The following is a 14,260-nucleotide window of genomic DNA, read 5'->3' as shown; positions in this document are numbered from 1 at the left end:
GATAAAACCCAGTCATTCTTAGCCAGGGGTTGGCAACCTAAGGCCCGTGGGCCACAAGCAGCCACCAGGGGTCGTTTAACCGGCCCACAAGCTGGCTGCTCGGGTGAGGCCCCGCTGCTGTGCTAAGCCGGCATAGTGCTTCTTCAGCGCCAGAAATCGCATCTGCACAGATGCAGAAATTCGGGAGGGAAAACGTGCGATCTGGCCCACGGAGGGATCTCCACTGGAGTGAACTGGTCCAGGCGAGGTAAACCTTGCTGACCCCTGCTCTTAGCCATTATAGAGTGTGTTAAGGATTTTATAATGCTCTTATGTCTGTAATCTTCATAACAAACCCTATAGCATGTCAGCAGTATGTCCATGTTGCAGATGGCAAATATGAAGTCAAGAGATTAGTACCTTCCCTAAAGTCATCTACATAATTTTTTTGTATGAGAGATTTGTTCCGGGAACTTGTTCCTCTTAGTTCATATGCTACAGTGACTCTGCTATCTTGTCATATCAAATAACATTTCTCACCTCCAGTCCCCAATGTTATTTATTGTTACATTCTGCACAAAGTCAGCTTGTTTTAAAATCTACTCAGCAACCCACTCATGTTTCCTTTATATACCAGGCAGGAAACCGGCCCTCTTCCTTGCATTCTTTTTTCTGTCTTGTTCCTAGGTGTCCATTGTGGACAGCGGTGTGCGAGGGACCATTGCAGTGGGGCTGGTGCCTCAGTATTATAGCTTGGACCATCAGCCCGGATGGCTACCGGATTCAGTTGCCTACCATGCCGATGATGGCAAGTGAGTTGACTGCTTACATTTCAGGAGCTTAAGAGCCATTCTACATGTTTTCCCCCCTTCATGGGTGTAAGAAATAAGTATGACCAGTGCTTTGTTTCTAGGGGGACGCATATCCCTAAACATTTTGTGAATCTAAGTTTGGCCTCATTGAGGGGCAGTCTTTCAATATGAGTAGGAAAATGAGAGTGCCCCAAACATTTTTTTTAGAAAAAACCACTGACTATGGCTGTCAGTTGATTCAGCAGAATTTGGTTGCTTCCATTTGCCATTCATAAAAACCATACTTTTACTTGTTTTTAGGTGATGCACATGTGCCATGGCTGGCTCTCTCCTGCTTGTGATGGAATAGCGTGTTCTGAGATGAAGCAAACTCTTAGATTTTCATTTTAAAATGTTACTTTGAAATGTATCATCTCATTCAGTGGCCGCCCACCTTGTAGATCAAATGGCTTACGCAAGTTATCTTATCCTTTAGTTGGCTAAACATTGCAGCCACTGAAATAATTCAGTGTGAACTCTTATGTGTAACAATTGCATGTATATCTGACACACACATGCACACATGCTCTTATGTGAGGGAAACTGGAATTAGAAGCAGTTTTCCAGTGCATTTACAGTAGGTAAAATACCCACATTTTGCAATGTTCACACATGGTGGTGTGCATTCTTTATTTCCCCCTCTGCTTCTCCTGGTGACAATGTGCATTTCTTAAGTGTGTAGTTGCATCTGAAGGTCTTCTCCTGCTGCACCTACCACCATAAGAAGGATAGCTGGTGGCCCCTGGAGAGTGATGCCCTGCCTGTGAAATTCCCTCCAGGTCTGGTGTCTGCTTTGCTTTCATTTTGTTGCTAGGTGAAGACCTTTCCTTTTCCAGGTTGTTAACATTGCTAACTTATAAAGCTTCTAATTCTTTTTGAGTTGTTGTGAGTTCCATTGCTTGGAATTGTATACTGTACTTTGCTTTCTTTTTCTTTTAGATGACTTGTGGTTTGTTGGTTTTTACTGTTTTGAAAGCTGCCTTAGGAATGCTGATTGGCCATTGAAGGCTGAGGGTATATGTTTCAGAAATAATAAACAATTTTTTAAAAGAGCTGCCAGGGCTGAAGTTCCATGGGAAATAACTCTCCTCCCCTTACATCATATGCTTTGAAGAGTTGTGGCTCCTCAGTATTGAGGACTGTGTGTCCATGCTTGCATGCACACGGGACTCTTCTCAGAGAATCTGGGTTGCTTGCTACAGCAGCCATTCTTGCTCGCTTGCAGATCTTACTCTTGTGCTTGAAAGCTCATGGGGTTGCCATTCTGTGTTTTGCAACACAGAGGGGAGAGTGACCAGAGGTAGTTGTGTGTGAGGAGAAACCCTGAGGAAGGCATCCTGGAGGCTTTGCAGGGCCTGACACTCCCCCATCTTCAGCAACCATTATTTTAGATTTGGAGTTGCTATCCTCTGGCCCTCCAGGTGTTGTTGGACACCTCCCATCAGCCAGCATAGACAGTGGCCAGTGGTTTCTGAATCAGTCTTCTCCCACTCTAGCAGTGGTTTGCTGTAGGATGTTGGTGCCTTTCTGATACCAATGTGTAAGTAGCCAATTCTAGAATACAGATAAGATAATGGGGCTGGGGTTCTGGCTATGCCCTCTTTTCAAGGGAACTTAGAAGGATCACTTGTGACGTTTCTGGGTGCTTCTGCTTGGTGAGGAAATGGATAGAACTTAGTGTGACACCTTAAACTGTGGGCTTCCCAAACTCAAAGAGTGTTCTTTAAGATTATAGACCTGTTTACTGTTACCCTATTAGTCTTGTGCATCATAATATTGTCCATTTTTCCTTGGATAATGACACATCTTGTCCATTAAAACTTATTTCAAGATCTGCTTGTGTGTTTACCCATCCAGACTTTACAATGGCCGAGCCAAGGGCCGTCAGTTTGGGACAAAATGTAGCTCTGGGGACCGAATCGGCTGTGGGATTGAGCCAGTATCTTTTGAAGTCCAGACAGCTCAGATATTCTTCACCAAAAATGGAAAGAGGGTAAGCTTGGTAGCTTCTTTGTTGGGGGTTGAAGGAGGCATTGCCCCAGGGCACATCCTGAAGGCACATAATGCATCAGCCTTGCTGAAACTAAGCAGGTCTGGGCCTGGTCAGTTCCTGAATGGGTGGCTTCCTGGTAACCCCATGGAACCCCAAGGAAGAAACATGGATATATAAATGAAACAGAAAATATAGTATTTTCCCCTCCCAGAGAAACATCAGCTTCCCCGAGGCCACCTATTGAGTTGATGAATGAAATGAAATTTGACCCAGGGAACTCCTGGCTTACATACTTGGAGTCATCTGTCACATATTAAAAGAGAATGAGGCGATGGAATCCTGGACTGTACCAACCTTGATTTGCGAGTGGAATTTCATTTTTTAACTCTTCCCCATGTAAAATAACCCCCTCCTTGCATGTAGAGAACTTAGCACATCAAGGGGAGACCCACGCTGTACCTTTTGCTCCACCTTGCTAGTTATCTAAATACAAAGGGTTTTTTTTTAAAAAAAAAAATCTCCCCCATCCCAACAGTCTGGAGTGGTACAGTCCAAGAACTTTGCCAACTCACTCTGCCTCTTCATTCTGTGCAATCTGTAGAATGGTTCTTGGCCAGTTCGCTACACTGATGTTTTCTGGAAAACAGAAGCAGCGCTATGTATAACAGAGAGATTGGCTTCCTCCCACAGGTGGGCTCCACTATAATGCCACTTTCCCCAGAGGGGCTCTTCCCAGCTGTGGGAATGCACTCACTTGGGGAAGAGGTCAGACTCCATCTTCATGCGGAGCTGGGCAATGAAGAAGAGGACGACAGCATCATGATGGTGGACAGCTATGAGGATGAATGGGGCCGACTGCACGATGTGAAAGTGTGTGGCACAGTGAGTGAGCATCTCTTGGAGGGGTGGGGTGTGATGGATCTCCTGGGTAAGGCAGCTGTGCTTTGGGGGAAAGCCTCAAAAACCCACCCAGAGAACAGCTACTTGCTCTCTGGAGTGTGTATCTGGGTGAGAGGGAGGGATATCCTATCCTCTATATACTTGTCCAGCCCCATGAATAGTTGTCATTCATCCCAGCTGCAAATTTGAGTGATCAAACACCTCTCAGTTCTTAAACAAAGTGACGCCAACCAAAAATAGGGTGGTTGTTTCTTTATACTTGGGGGACACTCTAGATCAGGGTCTCCAGCTGTTGTTAGACTACAACTCCCATCATCCCTAGCTAGCAGGACCAGTGGCAAGGATGATGGGAACTGTAGTCCAAAAATAGCTGGAGACCCAAGTTTGGGAAACCCTGCTCTATATATACAGTAAATGTTTAACTGTCTATGTTTAAAGCTGCTTAAACAATCTGGTAAAGAATGCTGAGTCTCGAGGAATCATGGGGTGTTGAGGTTCCAGTTTAAGGGTGTGGGAAAGGAGAAAGGAAGGAATATGTCCCTAATAGCTTTTTGTAAGTATATTGAAGAGGGGATTAAGGTTGGGGGAGATGGTTCAAAAAAGTATATTTCCTTGCACCGTACAGGGAACGTCAGGAGTTAGGAAAGGAAAAATGACTCCTTTCGCCTCTGCAGACCCACCCTCCCCCAAACACAGACAAACACAGACACATAACCACCCCAAGTTCAGTGCTGTCAGACAGCTCTAAATCAGATCCCTCTATGTCTTCATAGCACAGCAGGGGAAGGACTCGTGCAGGACAGGACAATCAAGGTGTCTTATCTCCCTGCTCCCACTCACTTCCCTGAATAGTACAAGTTCCAAGCTGGCCAGAACCCTCAATAGCTTGTTAGGATCAGGTTGTGCTGCAAAGTTCTGTTGCAGGCTCCACTTTTTATTCTCTGCATGTACCTTTGATTATTGGTTGTTGAGGACAAATTGGCAGGGGGAGGGGTGTGATTACTGTCCTGCTTTATGAGGTTCCCAGTTTTGGTAATAGAATGCCAGAAGCATTTAGATGCACTGTTGGCCTTAATCTGGCAGGCTCACTTACATGAAAAAGACACGTGCCTTTTTTCACTTATTGATGAAGATCTGCAATCATGTTGGGGAGGTAACCATGTTGACTGCATAACTCTTGCTGGTACCTCTCAGCTTCAGTGACTGGTGGGGGAGATTCAGTACAAGCTGAAATGCCATGTCTCTGTGCATTAGGAGAAGATGCACTTGGGCTAAAGCCAGTTTGCACTAACCATTCAGCAAAGCGTGCTCTAGGGCAGAGGTTTTCAGTCTTTTTGAGTCCATGGCTCCTTTTTCTGCAGCACCCCTGTGGGGCTCAGGAGTCCAGGAATGTCATACCTTGCCTGCAGAGCTGGCAGCCTCTTACCATTTTTTGAACACCCTCCCTTGTGGAGTGTTCCTTCAGCCTTCTCTTCTCTCCTTTCTCATTGGGAGTCCTTTGGGCAGCCGCTGCTGCCCCCGCCCCAAAGAGAGGTGTCTCCTCACACTGCCCCAAAGGGGCCTAGGACTTGTTTGTCCATTCCCAACAGCAAGAGCTGGCGGACTGGCTGGCTGGGCTCCCTTGCCTGCTTGCTTGCATACTCCAAAGCTGCCTCAATTCTTGGCAACCAGCACTCCCTGGCCAGGCCCATAGGCATCATTTGCCTGTGGAGCTTGTAGCCAGGGCTGCTGCAACAAATAGCCACGCAAGCCTTTGGGAAGCAGAGTCTTGAGAGGGCATCAGAGGAGGGAGGGAAGGAAGGAAGGAAGGAGGGACAGAGGCTAGTGTTGCCCATGTCACCCTGATGATAATTCAAGGCACCCCAGGGTGCCACAACACACTGGTTGAAAACCGCTGCTCTAAAGCCTGGAGTGTGTGGCTTTGCTCCTCTGAATTCTCTGTTATTCCAAAAGTGGCCTCATTTCCTCATGAGATAGCATATACCGTCCGTGTATACTGATTGCTGTGCAGGATGTAGAAGAGCAGAATAACTAGGATGCTGAAGTGTGGCATTGCCAGGAGAAGGAAAGAGGGTCTGCTTGTGCATATGGGAGTGCTGGAAAAGGGAGCGGGTGGGTTGGAGGCAGGTACAGGGCTTAAGGGTGCTGACAAAATAATGGACTTATATGGATTTAGTGATGGATCTTGAACCTGTCTCCCCTCCTTCCTGCTTAATTTTCAGACTGGCTTCTTAGTTTGTGATCAGTTCTCTAGAAATCCAAAATAGAGCCGTCTGGGCCTGAATCTGCTCTGTATCCCAGCAGCACTCTTCTTGAATCTGCCCAGTAACCCAGCAGCACTCTTCTTGCTTGCTCTCCTCTCTAGGGGCCCTGACTAAGCACATGGTGTCCTGAGACTCCTTGTGTACTTGTTTTAGAAGCAGTTTTTCTGTCTCCTGTGGGCTCAGATTGATGCTTGGCAGCATATGAAGAGAATCTGCTGAAATCCCAAGGGCTGGGCAGAGTACACCAGCCTTCCCTCCCTCGGGGCGGTAGGATAGGAAGAGTACAGCCTTATGTCTAAAGTGAGATGTGTTTTTTAGTCCTAGTTTTTTGGGAAGTGGGGTCCAACTGTCTGCTCAACAATACTTTGAGCACATGCCTCATATGCTCAGTAGCACTCTCCCCTTCATATATTCTGACCCATTCTGGGAGCTCTGCTTTCAAAGCTCCTGTTCCTTGTGTTCACACCACATTCTTTCACTTGGTTTTTGGCTGGGCACCTCCCAGATGTAATGCTGCAGCCTGTTGTACTAAGTCAGGATGAGGAGCCTGTGGTTCTCCCATATGTTGTTGGATTCCCAGCTTCTTTAATCTCTACACAGCATAGTCCAGTGGTCAGGGAAGATGAGAGTTATAGTCCAGCAACATCTGGAGGGCCAAAGATGCTCTGCCCCTGTGCTAAGTGGTGGTGACTCCTTGTGACGCGGATATGCACGTTGTCTGTTGTTGGTTCTACTGCTGCAAAAGGAGGCTTTGGTGAAGATGTTTTGGTTTAATCCCTTGCTAATGCTGATTGTGCTATTATTTTCTCCCAGAATTTCTCATCTGGCTTTCTTGCTGTTCAACAAATGAAGGCCTAGCTCTCACTGTGGTGGCAAACCTGATTGTTGGTGTGATGTAGATCTGTATGGTCCAGTCTACCTCAATACAAAAAAAAGTTTTTTAAAAACAAATATTTCCCTGTATATAGAAAACAGAATCTTGGGGGTGTGCAGAGGATTTTATTTATTGTATCTATTAAAATCACTTTGTGAGAATTAGGCTGAAATAATCTTGCAGTATGTGCCTTTGAGTTCATGGAATGTTCCTAGGATGAAGAGGTGGCCTTGGGTGCCAAACAGGCATTATATCAAAGTTTTGTACTGGAGTCATTTTTAAATGGCTATTTAAGAACCTGAAGCCTCGGATCAGTTACTAGTTGATTTGATGTTGTGCCACCTAGAATCTTGCTCTACGACACTAGTTTGAATCTCAACTCAGATAAAAAGTTCACTGGGTGACCTTGACCTAGTTCCCTTCACTCAGCCTAACATACCTCACAAGCTTGTTGCCAGACTAAAATGGGACAGAGGCTTATGATCCTCACACTGAGTTCCTTAGAAGAAGGGTGGGATAAAAATGTAATATTACCAGCACACAAACTTGACGCTCCCCAAGTCTCACATGGGATATTGGTAGGGCAATGTCTACTCTGGCCACAAAAAATAACGTGCATAAGCACCAGGGAAAGCTGACTTGTGCAACTGGTGCAGTTTTTGCAAATGGAGAACCTCTGCATGGATATTACTATTTTATATAATGCTACTGGTTTTGCGAGTAGTGAGGAATGGCAAGGAGTTACAGATTTCCATTGGTGGGAGAAAACATTAAGTCTTCCTCTCACATTCCAGCAGCTGTAAGCTCTAGTTGTGAGTTGAACCCTGTGTCCAACAATATGCATTTCTTTTCCATTACTTAAAGAATTGTAGCACACACCTAATCCTGGATATTGACGTTCATGTGAGTTGGGTTTATCAGCATATTTCAGTCACTGTTCTTGCATTCAAATCTCTTTCCCAACAACACGAGGGCTAGAATCATACAGACTTGTTTTCTGCTGGATGCCAGAAACTGGAGTCCTCAGGAGTTAATTAGAGCAAGCTTCTGTGTTTTTGCAGTGGTGCAGAAAACGATTGTCTCACACTGGAATGTTTCCTGCATGGCTGTCAGTGTTGACCATTGTCACTCTTGGCCTTGAACCATCTGGGCCAGATGTTCACTCAGCTACATTTGTGAAAGCTTCCAGTGATAGATTTGCTTATCTTGCCTGCTAAAGTTGCCCTGTTGCCTAATGCTGTCGTTGTTAACAGAATATAACTTGGGGCGTGGGGGAAGGGCCATCTATAATTTTAAAATTGTTCTCATTCTGTCCTTCCCATAGCAGCCTTAAGGGAGCCATTTGGCACCCACACACCCTTCAGCAGCCCAGTGTGTATTACTGAATCCTGCAGTCTTCTATGCATTCAGAACACCAAGTTCTTCTGACCTTGATAGTATTCTTATCCTTGGAAATAAGTCATGGTTGGGGAGCTGGTGGATAACATGCATTATGTGCATAAAGTATATTTCCTTCCCCCTTTAAAATTATATTTTATTGAACAATTTCAGAAAGTGATGTATTTGATATATATCACGCATGTGTTGGAGAAACAGGAATACTACAATTGCAAAATGCATAATATATGATAAACCATAATTCTGGGACTCACTAGGAAATCATCACTTAAAATTCTCAAGGTAATAAGGTAAAGGTAAAGGTACCCCTGCCCGTACGGGCCAGTCTTGACAGACTCTGGGGTTGGTGCGCCCATCTCACTCAAGAGGCCGGGGGCCAGCGCTGTCCGGAGACACTTCCGGGTCACGTGGCCAGCGTGACAAAGCTGCATCTGGTGAGCCAGAGCTGCACACGGAAACGCCGTTTACCTTTCCGCTGGTAAGCGGTCCCTATTTATCTACTTGCACCCGGAGGTGCTTTCGAACTGCTAGGTTGGCAGGCGCTGGGACCGAGCAGCGGGAGCGCACCCCGCCGCAGGGATTCGAACCGCCGACCTTTCGATCGGCAAGTCCTAGGCGCTGAGGCTTTAACCCACAGCGCCACCTGCGTCCCTAAAGGTAATAAGAGAAACACCAAAAAAGCCTTTTCATCTCTAACATGGAATGCTTTAATGCAATATTAATATAATGCAGAGTCCATAAATTAAGCAATATAAGAAACCTTTTCCATTTCTATCTTAGGCATCAATATCTGCTTACGCAAATGATTGATGGACATTAATTTCTCAAGTTTTCATGCTTCTTGAACTTGTTTGATAAGTTTATGCATATTGGCAAAATTCCAAAATTTATAAAGCCTTTCCTCCCACCATTGTGCAATGCAGGGTTTTTTTTGTTTTTGCAAATACAGCATCTGCATTACTTCTAGTGAGACAGGGAATGCATTATGGAAATAACACACACTGAGGATTCTTGTCTTGTGGGCTGATCTTTAGGAAACCAGCGTTCTATAAATCTGCAAGTTTCTATACTACTTTTTGTTTGTGTGACACTTTCAAAAGGTTCTGTTGAAGGCTGTGTGTTGCCCACTTCCTGTATCCCTGCCCTCTTTAGGCCCCTTCTGCAGGATCTCTTCAAAAGCTTTTCTTTTCTGTTGAATCAGAGATGATAAACTAGTGGCAGGCAGGCAGGCTGCATCTGGCCCCCAGCACCACCATTAAATCTTAATCCAAGGTGTGGTCAACAGAAGAACATTGTTCAGACAGTTTCATCTGTAATGAAAGTTTTTTAAAAAAATCTAATGGGGTGTAGATTTATTGTATTGCTAACTCTTTTGCAAAGGACTGTTGGCAGTTTGCCTCTTAAAGTGGTCTTTCCGGAAGTTCATTTGTTTCCATGTGTAGCCTTGCACCCAAGAAATTGATCACATATGTCCCCAGACATTGGATGCAGGTGATAAGATTGACTTCTGCAAGACGCAGGGAAATTCTTTTTAAAAATACTCATAGCAAGAAGCTTGGTGCCAACCTGCATTTAATAACTCTCCCAGGGTACAAAGATTTATGTGCATGCAAGTGAATGTCCTGGGGTGTGTGCTAGTCATGGAGGAAGGGTCTTCCAGACCTCTGCAAAGCAAAGAACATGAGTGGCCATACAAGTTTGTGAGGAGAGCGAAGGAGTCATCTCAAGGTGATGCCCACAGTACACCCAATATTTCAAATTTGCTCACGAATCCAAAAGGTTGGCCACTGCTACCCTAGCATAAGAACATAGGAGCTTTGTAGATCAGACCAAAAGTTCATCTCATCTAGCACCCTGTTCTCACAGTGGCCAACCAAATGCCCCTTGCAATCTTGTAAACAGGACATGCCACTGGTATTTAGAGGCATGTTACCTCTGATATGGAGGTATTACACCAACATCATTACTAAGAGCCACAAATTCTTGGAAGATAGCCTGCTGTTAAAGCCCTCCAAACATGTAGGATTAAAACTTACCTGACAGGCATGACATGTTCTGTGGTGGTTGAGTGATGCCACCAAAAAGGGCCTTCCCGTGTCAAGTTACTCCCCTTTCCAGCTGTAGCACATGAATGGATGCCATTACATTTTGGATCTTAACACACTCCTCCCCCCCATGTCAGCCTGGAACACGGAGGGGTGGAGACTCACACCCTGAGGGCAAAGTTTGCACAGTGAATAATGATGAATGTTACAGGCAGGTTGGGCTGTGTACCTCCAGGAGGCTTCATGGTGACAAAAGCATGTGCTCTGCCCCGAGGCTTAAATTATAGAGGCCCCCAAAGCTGTTATCTGGAAATGAAGAAGCTTCACAGTGGGGTGAAGGCACTGCAGCTTTTTCCTTTGTAACAAGATGCTGTCCCAGGCTCTCATCTGGTGTTCTTTAGTAGAGAACATCTGAGGACATGCCAAAGAGACATTCCAGACCTTTTCGTGAAAGAGAGCCAGCTGTTCCACCAGCAGATTAAAACGGTGACTGGAGGTCAGCCCCTTAAAGCCAATATTGCTTTGGTTGATGTATTTGCCCCAACCAAGACCCTGGGTTGTCTGCTGTTTCCAAGTCTATCCTGTATACTGTCTGGCTGCTGCATTATACCACAAATATCTGAACATTGTACTCTTCTGTTAGACAGAGCTGGAAGGGGAAAGGTAGGGTGTGGCCATGTTAATGGGATCTGTCGCCCTTCGTATTTTAAAATGCCTTGATGCTTTTGGCTTGCGTTCTTCCTCCTTGTCTCCCTCCCCCCAATCTCTTGAACAGTACAGAAACAGTGATAAAATAGATAGCAACACATGAAAAATGTTTGTTGAGTCACGACCACCACACTGAGTGCCTTTATTTTATAAGCTTGGTCCTTCTATCCAAGAGAAATTGGAGTGCATTTTAATGTTCACATAAACTGGCTTGGATCCTTAAATATGTTAAGGAAGTTCTTGGAAAGAAAGTTTCTCGTGCCCCCCCCCCCCCAAGCATCCCTGAATGGTCGGGATGGACCTCCTGCACAACAGGTAATGCTTTTTTCATGAACTTCCATAAGTTAGGCTACAATCCTAACACCACTTAATAAGCCCTATGTAATTCAGTAAGACTTAATTCTGAGTAGACATACCGTATTGGCCCAAATATAAGCCATACTTTCCCCCCCAATTCCAACTGTGAAAAGTTAAAGTGCAGCTTATATTCGTGACCTTACGCTGCTGGCAAAGCAGCATGGCTCCCCTCCCCCAAGGAAGCAGCCCGGGAGCGCAGAGCATTGGCGCCCAGCTCGCCCGCCGCTCCCAAGCCTCCCCCGAGACGTCGGAACGAGGGGGGGAGGCCGCCAGCAAAGCAGCGCTGCTTCCCCGCCCCCAGGTAGCAGCCCAGGAGGACGGGGGAATCGTACCTGTAGGATTTTCTTCTATATTTGCCATTTATGGGTGTGAGTGCCTGCAGAATTTTAAGGGAGCGGCTTATATTCAGGTATTGTCTTTTTTTCTTTCCCCCTCTGAATTTTGAAGGTGCAGCTTATTTGCAGGTGCAGCTTATATTTGGGCCAATACAGTAGTTAGAATTGTGTTGTTAACTTAATATTTTCAAACTATACACTAGGGAACTGGTAGAAAATACAGCAGCTAGACAACTGGCACAAAATGCAGGGAACTGTGATTATCTCCCACTTTGTTTCCCCAGCAGAAATTAAAGCACATGTTGCAAACCTTCCTCGGGACAGAATTCCAAAGTGCACGTGTGTGTGTTGGAGGGGCTACCACCAAGAACCTCTTTGTTTCTGTTGGCTGCCTATCTTGCTTCTACTGTGGTAGGATAAGAATAGGGACCTCTGAGGGATATTTTAATGTGGAGGCAGGCTTATGTAGGAGAAAGCTGTCCTTAAGTTACCAAGTGGTCCTAAGTGGTTTAGGGCTAGAGAGATGTAACTAAGCAACCACCTGTGGTCAGTGCAGAGGCAGTTCAGATATTCAGTTGTGTAGCATCTTCTGATAAGGGTTGGGGGATATATCTAACCACATGTGGGAATTGGGCCAGAGACACTGAAGTGGTCGCTGGGGACGGGGTTGTTAACTGTGTTAGCATTGATGAATTGGAAGAGCCGCAAAAAGATTCCATTGAGCACATGGATTGATAATATGGACAGACTAGCTACATATGAACAAATTGCATATCGACACAAATTAAGAATAGATAAATATGAAGAAATCTGGAAGGAATATTTAAGCGATAAGGCAGACAGTGGTGGGAAGTAGGGGGAGGAGAGGTGGGGAAAAATTGTTAAAAAGGTGTAGTCATAGGTATGTTGTTGTTGTTTAGTCGTGTCCGACTTTTCGTGACCCCATGGACCAGAGCACGCCAGGCACTCCTGTCTTCCACTGTCTCCCGCAGTTTGGTCAAACTCATGCTGGTAGCTTCGAGCACACTATCCAACCATCTCGTCCTCTGCTGTCCCCTTCTCCTTGTGCCCTCCATCTTTCCCAACATCAGAGTCTTTTCTAGGGAGCCTTCTCTTCTCATGAGGTGGCCAAAGTATTGGAATTTCAGCTTCAGGATCTGTCCTTCCAGTGAGCACTCAGGGCTGATTTCCTTCAGAATGGAGAGGTTTGATCTTCTTGCAGTCCATGGGACTCTCAAGATTCTCCTCCAGCACCATAATTCAAAAGCATCAATTCTCCGGCGATCAGCCTTCTTTATGGTCCAGCTCTCACTTCCATACATCACTACTGGGAAAACCATAGCTTTAACTATACGGACCTTTGTTGGCAAGGTGATGTCTCTGCTTTTTAAGATGCTGTCTAGGTATATCAGTATTCAAATCTGAATTGTCAAATTGTGTTATTAGTGTTATTATGGTTTTTGTTGTATGTGTCTTTTGCAGTTGTTGCAAAAATGATTAAATATTTTTTTTAAAAAACTGTGTTAGCATTGCCTGATACTCTGAAGTTCAGCTGATTCCTGGGGTTCTAATAGCTGAGGGTATTCTGGTTTTCTATTTAAAGTAGTTTTGTTATTTTATGTTGCAACAGAAAATTAACAGCTTTGATGAATATAGGTGTTCTGATGTTCTTGCCATACTACAAATTTTCCTTTTTCAGAATAGCGGTTACCATTTTGATAACTACTATTCATCCCAAGCAAGTGAGCTATGGTTGCCTCCAGTTCTGAGCTCTGCTTTCAGTGCTCTCAGAACAGGGTTGTAGTTTCAAGTCTTTGGGAATAATGGTCCCTGAGAGTCAAAGAGAATCAAGGAATTGTAGAGTTGGAAGGGAACATGAGGATCATCTAGTCCAACCCCCTGCAGTACAGGAATCTTTTTGCCCAATTTGGGGATCAAACCCACAACCCTGAGATTAAGGTCTCATGCTCTGCTGACTGAGCTATCCTAGCTATTTAATGCTGTTGGGTGTAGCTTCAAACCAGCAATATGCTGCAGTACTTGCCCTAATGAGACGTTGATACTTAGCTATCCTAAATCGGTGTTCTTAGTTTATTTGGAAGTTCTTTGGAATTCTTCCTGTCATTTGAGTTGCAAGATTGCTGAGACTGGGGTGCTTAGATATAGCAAAATACCAACTGTGGTGTGCTCCTACCCAATTGTTGTCCCCCTCCACCCTTTATCTCTTGAGCTGTCCTGATTGTCATTCAGGTCCCACTATCGTCAGTCAGGCTCCACTATTATCTATCTGTTACTTTGTTTAGACTGCCTCCCAGCACCACCACAGTTGGAACTGGCATCAGTTTGGCTAAGACTCCCTCCAGGATTTTTGTTGTTATTACTGCTGTTTGGATTGTATATTGACCCAAGAATTAATGGTCCATCCTTCAACTCCTTCATATCAGCCCCTGGGGTCTTTGAGTACATTCACTGACATGCCCTTTTCTGTGCACATCAGGAAGACTAATCCTTCTACTTTTGAGGAGCCTGGTACTACAAAATAATTCAGGGATCCAT

The 14,260-nt window shown here is 45.1% G+C and overlaps 1 protein-coding gene and 1 long non-coding RNA gene across 13 annotated transcripts in view; both read left to right on the top strand.

The window, feature by feature from the left end:
• Positions 1-14,260, top strand: part of SPRYD3 (SPRY domain containing 3) — a 46,744-nt gene that overhangs the window by 6,033 nt on the left and 26,451 nt on the right. For 8 of the 12 annotated variants that reach the window (XM_083729224.1, XM_083729223.1, XM_083729227.1 and 5 more), the window contains exons 4-6: positions 667-791; positions 2,688-2,823; positions 3,514-3,705. In XM_083729224.1, the coding sequence (XP_083585350.1) occupies positions 667-791; positions 2,688-2,823; positions 3,514-3,705 (453 nt within the window). The remainder of the gene's footprint in view (positions 1-666; positions 792-2,687; positions 2,824-3,513; positions 3,706-14,260) is intronic. The other 4 variants (XM_083729219.1, XM_083729218.1, XM_083729220.1 and 1 more) reach the window with 1 other exon arrangement.
• Positions 8,094-11,281, top strand: LOC310840120. The gene is made up of 2 exons (XR_014561820.1): positions 8,094-8,549; positions 8,925-11,281. It is a non-coding gene; the product is annotated as an uncharacterized lncRNA (long non-coding RNA).

This window comes from Podarcis gaigeae (genome assembly GCF_964106915.1).
Source record: "Podarcis gaigeae genome assembly, chromosome: 2".
Taxonomy (NCBI): domain Eukaryota; kingdom Metazoa; phylum Chordata; class Lepidosauria; order Squamata; family Lacertidae; genus Podarcis; species Podarcis gaigeae.
Note: the sequence above shows the minus strand (reverse complement) of the source record. Positions and strands in the feature narration are given on the sequence as shown.